This window comes from Cannabis sativa, chromosome 5 (assembly GCF_029168945.1).
Source record: "Cannabis sativa cultivar Pink pepper isolate KNU-18-1 chromosome 5, ASM2916894v1, whole genome shotgun sequence".
NCBI classification, from domain to species: Eukaryota; Viridiplantae; Streptophyta; class Magnoliopsida; order Rosales; family Cannabaceae; genus Cannabis; species Cannabis sativa.
Window position 1 is genome coordinate 71,532,066 of NC_083605.1, and position 6,480 is coordinate 71,538,545.

The window sequence follows — 6,480 nt, forward strand, 5'->3', positions numbered from 1 at the left end:
TGTAAGAAAATAAGCTAGGCTACCAAGGATAATTTAATTAAGATTTTATATATGTTATTACAAAATAAATAGTGTCATAATTAAACTTCAGTTCAATAACAAAAAGGGAGAGAGGCTTAAGTGTTCATCAATAAATAAAAGTGTTAGATCATCAGATTAACACAAAACATAATTCCCTTGAAGATAGCTCTTTCCCAAACCATAACATCACATTTGATTTTAATCCAATCCGTCAAGAGAGCAGTCCTTAATCCGCAACAAAAGATGCAGGGCCTCAATTGATCTTTTAGAAAATGAGAAGTAACAAATAACATAAGGCATTACTCTACAATTATTAAAATTTATGCTCGATCTGCTAAACATAACATAATGTTTCTTCCACTAATAAAAATAAAAAGTTTTGACAATAACCCCATTATTAGTTAATTATGTTCTTAACTATTAATTTTTTTTTACTGTACAAAGTTATTCCATATACAAATTTTTTATGTAATAAGAGAGAACATAGATAAAATATAAACAATTGTCTTCATAAAAAGAAAATTGTTAATTTTCCAAAGTTACATAAATTAAAATTAGTCTTTGTAGTTTGTAGTTTATACCACCAAAGTGAAAAAGTTCATTAGTGTTTGAATAGAACATACTGTGATTGAGCAATAAACAGTTTTCACACATTACCTGAAATGAGTTTCATGAGAGAGAGACAGGAAAAGCAGATCCAATATTGTTGCCAAGGCGATAGCATTTGATATTAACTGAGTATGGACCCAACTGTACGTGGTTGTCCTCTCCACCAACAAAGAAACATAAGCTATACAATGCAATTTCAAATTCTGGGCTTACTCCAACCAAAGTGCTTGACACAGCTTTCAGGATACCATTCCACTCGAACTGGATTGTCAGTAATTGGGTTTCACTGTCTGGCTGCAAAAACATTAAACAATACAATCATCAATTATCATTCTTCTTTCTTTTCTTAAAATGATAAAAGTAAAAAAAAAACAACTTACAGTTTCACCACGTCGTCGAGGGAAGATATAGCCTTGATAGTCAACCCTTCCCTTAGCTTCTTCAAGGTAAAACTGGCAAGAAAAGTAACATAAATCACAAGCTCTTAAGACTTATTCACTTAGATGTATGTATAATACATTTTGATGATGATATTTTTCCTTTCATATTCACCAAATAAAAATTCCAAAGCTTAAAACAAAACGAAATATAAATTTAATGGAAGAAAAATGTATGTACTGTATGAGGATAATTTTTTAGAAAAAATCTTTAAGAGTAGAATGACACTGAAGTTACACTGAGCGATCATTATAGTCTGACATTGTAAATTGAATGTGATTATTATGCCAAATTTTACACTTTTATGTTGTTTTAGTTTGGCAAATTTCTCACAACACTATGCCAACAAGTTAATGAATTGCTATAGACTCAGCCTAGAAGCATTCTGTTTTTGAGTAATTTGCAATGAGGAGTTCATGCCCCTTAAATTAATACAAGTTGAAATATGCATACCTGAAGCCAATTATGAAAGCCAGAAATCTCGTGTTCACCACGTTGCTTAACTTCTCCAACAAAAACATGTTCGAAAGCAGAAGAGGAGCCAGATGTACCACATCGGCCATAGAGATCGAACCAAAGACTTGTCATTAATTGTTTGAACTCTTGAAGGTTTCGAGACACAATTCCTTTGGATGAAAGGTACTTGTGTAGATATCTAATCGGGGCAGTTCTGCTGATTTCTTCTATGAAAGCAGCTTGCTCTTGTCTCTCTTCTGAAGTGACAACTTCTTTGATTCCTGCATTAGGATTGTAGTTATCTAGAAGAGAACAAAATCGAGAAAATGTAGGCTTCCTGAATACATCTTCACTCAGCCAGTTGAATAAGCTTCCTCCAGCCATATCTTCCCTTTGGTGAACTTTCTTTCCCTCACCACAATCAATTTCGTAATCCTTGCAAGGTACCAAACGGTTTAAGTCAAGTTCCCACAGTTTGTTGCACGCTTGAGATAGATCGGCCAGCTCTTCTTCTGTTGGTTCAATGTTAGAACCGATTTCAACTTCATCAGTGTATTCTTGCTCACTTGCAGGCCTTTTATATCCTTGCCAATTGTCCTTCTGAATCTGTTCAAGTATCGATTTCAGTGTTTCAATACAGTAACAGTAACAAAATCTCTAAAGCACAAAAAGCTCTAAGAAAACAATACATATGTGAAAATGATTACAGAAAGTGGATTACAACAGAAGTGAATTACAAACTACAGAACAGTCTTAACAGATTTATAACAGAAAACTCAACTAACATGATACATAACTACTTCTAAAAAAACTCTACTAGCACATACTGTCTTCAAAGTCCATAAGCACTTGGCTAAGAGTTTAATATATTGTCAAAATGGTGATTCTGAAAAGATCTAGGTAACTTGAGAAAAAGGCTAATATTTACTCTAGAAAATCATTCTGATAAAGCATGGACAAGGGTAAATTTATATGATGTTATAATATTAAAATTGCCACTTTTACTTTGCTGGCAACATTAAGATGTTGTTAAGATTATAATGCAAAATGACTATTAAATGGTTAGTCTCAGTACTCCCACATGGGTTACAAGCTGCAATAGCAGCACATTAATGACTTATAAAGCTCTAGGCCTTTGACCAGACAATTCATACCTTTCTCGGCCTTTTGGCTAAGATCAAGTGTAGTATCTGTTCTTATCAGTTTAATATCTGATATGTGAGCCAATGGCTCACACGATATTAAATTAATTTTTTAAGGGGAAGAGTCCACCATATTAGCTTGCTAATGGGGCTCTTAAGTGTCGCCTATGTTTTGCACTACTGCATAGGCTTGGTGCACCCCTCCAACTTAGTTTAATTTTTTTACCTCTATTTAGTGGTCTTGTATCTCTTCTTACAGAATGTTTAATATTTTGTACTCAATACACTTCATTAATTCCATATTCTAATCCAATAATTTGATTTAATTGAAGTCCATGGGCTAAGAAGCTATTTGTACAGAATTCTAATATGGTAGGTACTATGCTCATTACAAACAAAACAGCTATAAAATTCTTCTTGTTTGAGGGATAGTTTTTTTTTATTATTCTTTCTTTCTTTCATTTTTCAGTAATCATCAAGCTTCAAGAAATTTTCGGCTTTCAAAATGATGTTAAATATATCATCAAGTTTTGTTTTTATAACTCAGACTAACATCTACTCAACTAGCAAATCTTTGGTAAGAAGACAATTAATTTCATAATGGTATGCAATGCTAGAAGAAAGCAAGCATACCTTGTGTTGTTGTCTTTGGGGTTTTTTGCCAACAGTCTCCCAACCATCATTATTGCTTTCCTCATCATCATCATCCTAAATGAAAACAATTGAGAGAATAAAGAAAATGAAAGATATTTCATGTTGTTTTCCACCAAACTAATAACACATATTCAGGATGATCAAACAAACCTTTCTACTCCGACGGCTTTCCTGATGTCTTTCTTCACCAGCTTCATACTGCCCATATGTGGCCTAAATTTCAGAAGATCAACAATAAAATAATGTCTAATGATTGAGACAATGCAGAAGTCAAGCCATCATTCCAGTAAACCATTCATAAAGACAATTAAATTCTGAGGTGTCTCTAACTCTAATAATTTGTTTTCTCAAAAATTAAAAAACATAATTGCAAAAATATAGTTTAAATTCTTGTTGATTTCCATATTTTAAGTTTCTAAAAAATAGATCCATTTTAGTTCCTTGTTCTAAATTATCTACACATCTAAGAAAAAGAAAAATTTGAATTCTATGAAAATGGAACTAACCTTCTGGGTTCTCCTTGGAGGTCTTGAATCCACATTAGGCCAATCTTCTTGCCTATGATCACTCATACCCTGCAAAAACCACATTTTCAATTCAAATTTCAGATTCAAAAAAATTAAAATCTGATCCAATCCCATCCAATCCAATACAATGAATTCAAACCTCATCTGGATTCGACTGTTTACGACCATATCCATGAGAACGACGATCACAGCCTCGTTCATCTCCATCCTGATCGCCAGACACAACCTGAAATAACCAGAAAAAAAAAAACAATGAGGACAAGAAAAACCCAGAAATTACAACACGCCAAGAGGAAAAGAGTTTGGTGAACCTCAGCCCAACTGGATCTGGACCGTTCATCTCTGGAGTCATCGTCGTCTCCGTGGCCGAGAACTACGTCCGCCAAGCCCCTGATCAGACCGTCCATCTTTGTCTACTGTGTTCTGGTTGTAGAGAGAGAAAGAAGAGAGAGAGAGAGAGAGAGAGAGTGAAGATGTATGAATTATTATTAAAGTGAAGAAAGGTAGTTGAATAAGGAAGGGTGGAAGCTATGGCGGGTAATGGCAATTTGGTAATTATCATAAGGAGTGCCGACAAATTTGGACGACACATGTGTGGACACCTGTGACAACAACGTAGTAAGAGTTGACTATGTGTCCGACGTGGCAATCACTATCTAATCACACACACTCTTTCTCTTCTTTTTTTTCTAAAGGGAGCAAATCTCAATTGTTAATACTAAATTTATTATTATTATTAGTATTAAAAAAATCTATAATTAATTTTCTTTCCATTCTTTCTCATTGTGTGTTGGAAAATTTTATTTAACAAGGGAAAGTAATCAATTGATTTTCAAGCTAGGATTTTCCTAATTTTTGTTTAAAATATATTTTTTCAGAAGCTATTTTTAAAAGACATATTGATTTATTTTTTTTTTGGCATGGATTATTGCCTTTGTACAGTTTTATCCTTTCAATTTTTTGAGTTACAAAAATTTCTCACAAACTATAGCAAACATTGAAAATGTGTCCCTACTGCATAATAAGGCTTGTAGTGCAGATACAGAGTTTTATTTTTATTTTTATTGTTTTGGAGGATGGAAGGAGATGTAGAGCTCATTTTGTAAGAGTCGAAAAGGAAAACTTATCAGAGTTAGTCACATATTGTTAATGTTCGGAAATAAAATACCATATTTAAGATGAATAGAGTACTCCTCTCACTATCAATTAATTTTGAGATAGAATTTCATTTACCTTTTCCCAAATTCATATTAATATAATTTAGTAGAATGTACTAATTATTATCTCTATCATTGGTTACAGCAATCTCCTTTAGTACTGTCCATAGCTACAACTGGAATGTACACATTTCTATCTTCTTCAGGGTAACTCCACCATGAAAATCTTACACCTTAGAATGGAACCTTTTAACTTGGAGCGCGATATGGAGTCGTGTTCGTCGGTTTGGATTTGGATTGCAGTTAACTTGGGTGGCAATCTTCTCAGTCTTCTTCTCATTGCCTGTGGCCTTCTCAATCAATTACCATAAGCACACAACTATAGAGACAGCAATACCTCAAAGCATAGTATCATCACATGCAGTAGTTTTAGCATTTTCTTTTTTATGTTCTTCACTTAAGATGTAAAATTTATTAGCCACTATCATCATTATATAGGTAATTAATTTATAGATAAACAAATCACTCTGATAAACCATGGAGTTTATAAAATTAAAATTAAAATTGCCACTTTCACTTGAAATATGTAGATATGACTCCCACATGGATTTCAAGCTACAATAGCAACTCATTAATGACTTATAAAACTCTAAGCCTTTGACTAGACAAATCATACCTTTCTCGGCCTTTTGGCTAAGATCAAGTGTAGTATCTGTTCTTATCAGTTTAATATCTGATATGTGAGCCAATGGCTCACACGATATTAAATTAATTTTTTAAGGGGAAGAGTCCACCACATTAGCTTGCTATTGGGACTCTTAAGTGTTGCCTATGTTTTGCACTACTGCATGGGCTTGGCGCACCCCTCCAACTTTAGTTTAAACTTTTACCTTGGTAAGTTTGTTTTTCTTTGGTATACCAGAAAAGTGATTACATTTTTTGGTGTTCTTGTTTCTCTTTTTAAAGATTTTGTCTTAATTCCACATTGATATGAACTTGAATAGGCTGGCAAGCTCATTTGTACATAATTCTAAGTTCATATAGAATCTATTTGTGCATTCTAGTTTGAGAATCTACTTGTAATAGTGTTATTACAACTCAATGTAAAGCACAAACCAATTTATCATAGAAAAAGTTTGTAGAGCAGCATATACAGAGTGTTTTTTTTTTCTTAAGGGAATAATATACAGAGTTGGTGAGTACTTATAGCATTTCTGGTCTTGTAAGAGTCAAAACAGTTTGGCTCCAAAAGTGTAGAAATAGAAAGCAGAATCCTTTGAAAAAAAAAGAGAGAGAGAATGAAAGCTTATTAAAGTTTAACCTCTTTATAAAGGGATGAGTTCGAACCCAAGTCCCCTAAATTATTAGAAATATGGAATAACACTGTGCTACACTAGAAAAAAAAAAGTTTAATCTCTTTACGAATAATGAATGGTGATAACGTAATTTAGAAGCTAGGATGTACTAATTATCATC

At 33.1% G+C, this 6,480-nt stretch overlaps 1 protein-coding gene and 2 non-coding genes across 3 annotated transcripts; 2 read left to right on the forward strand and 1 right to left on the reverse strand.

The window, feature by feature from the left end:
• LOC115716104 (uncharacterized) lies at positions 1-4,355 on the reverse strand. Its single transcript, XM_030644826.2, has 9 exons — positions 4,159-4,355; positions 3,987-4,073; positions 3,827-3,895; positions 3,471-3,533; positions 3,300-3,374; positions 1,522-2,130; positions 1,011-1,082; positions 679-924; positions 1-283 (listed from the first exon to the last, which is right to left on the reverse strand). The coding sequence occupies exons 1-8, from the start codon at positions 4,252-4,254 to the stop codon at positions 691-693; spliced, it is 1,305 nt and encodes a 434-aa protein (XP_030500686.2). The 5' UTR covers positions 4,255-4,355; the 3' UTR covers positions 1-283; positions 679-690.
• LOC115718205 (U2 spliceosomal RNA) lies at positions 2,675-2,870 on the forward strand. The gene has a single exon (XR_004011789.2). It is a non-coding gene; the product is annotated as a U2 spliceosomal RNA (small nuclear RNA).
• Positions 4,356-5,676: 1,321 nt separating the features above from the next.
• Positions 5,677-5,872, forward strand: LOC115718321 (U2 spliceosomal RNA). Its single transcript, XR_004011900.2, has one exon. It is a non-coding gene; the product is annotated as a U2 spliceosomal RNA (small nuclear RNA).
• The last annotated feature ends 608 nt before the right edge of the window (positions 5,873-6,480 follow it).

Coding starts and splice junctions, on each gene's coding strand:
- LOC115716104 (XM_030644826.2), bottom strand. CDS start 4,254: ATGGACGGTCTGATCAGGGGCTTGGCGGACGTAGTTCTCGGCCACGGA. Junction 4,074..4,158: donor CCAGATCCAGTTGGGCTGAG/GTTCACCAAACT, acceptor TGGTTATTTCAG/GTTGTGTCTGGCGATCAGGA. Junction 925..1,010: donor CTCGACGACGTGGTGAAACT/GTAAGTTGTTTT, acceptor ATGTTTTTGCAG/CCAGACAGTGAAACCCAATT.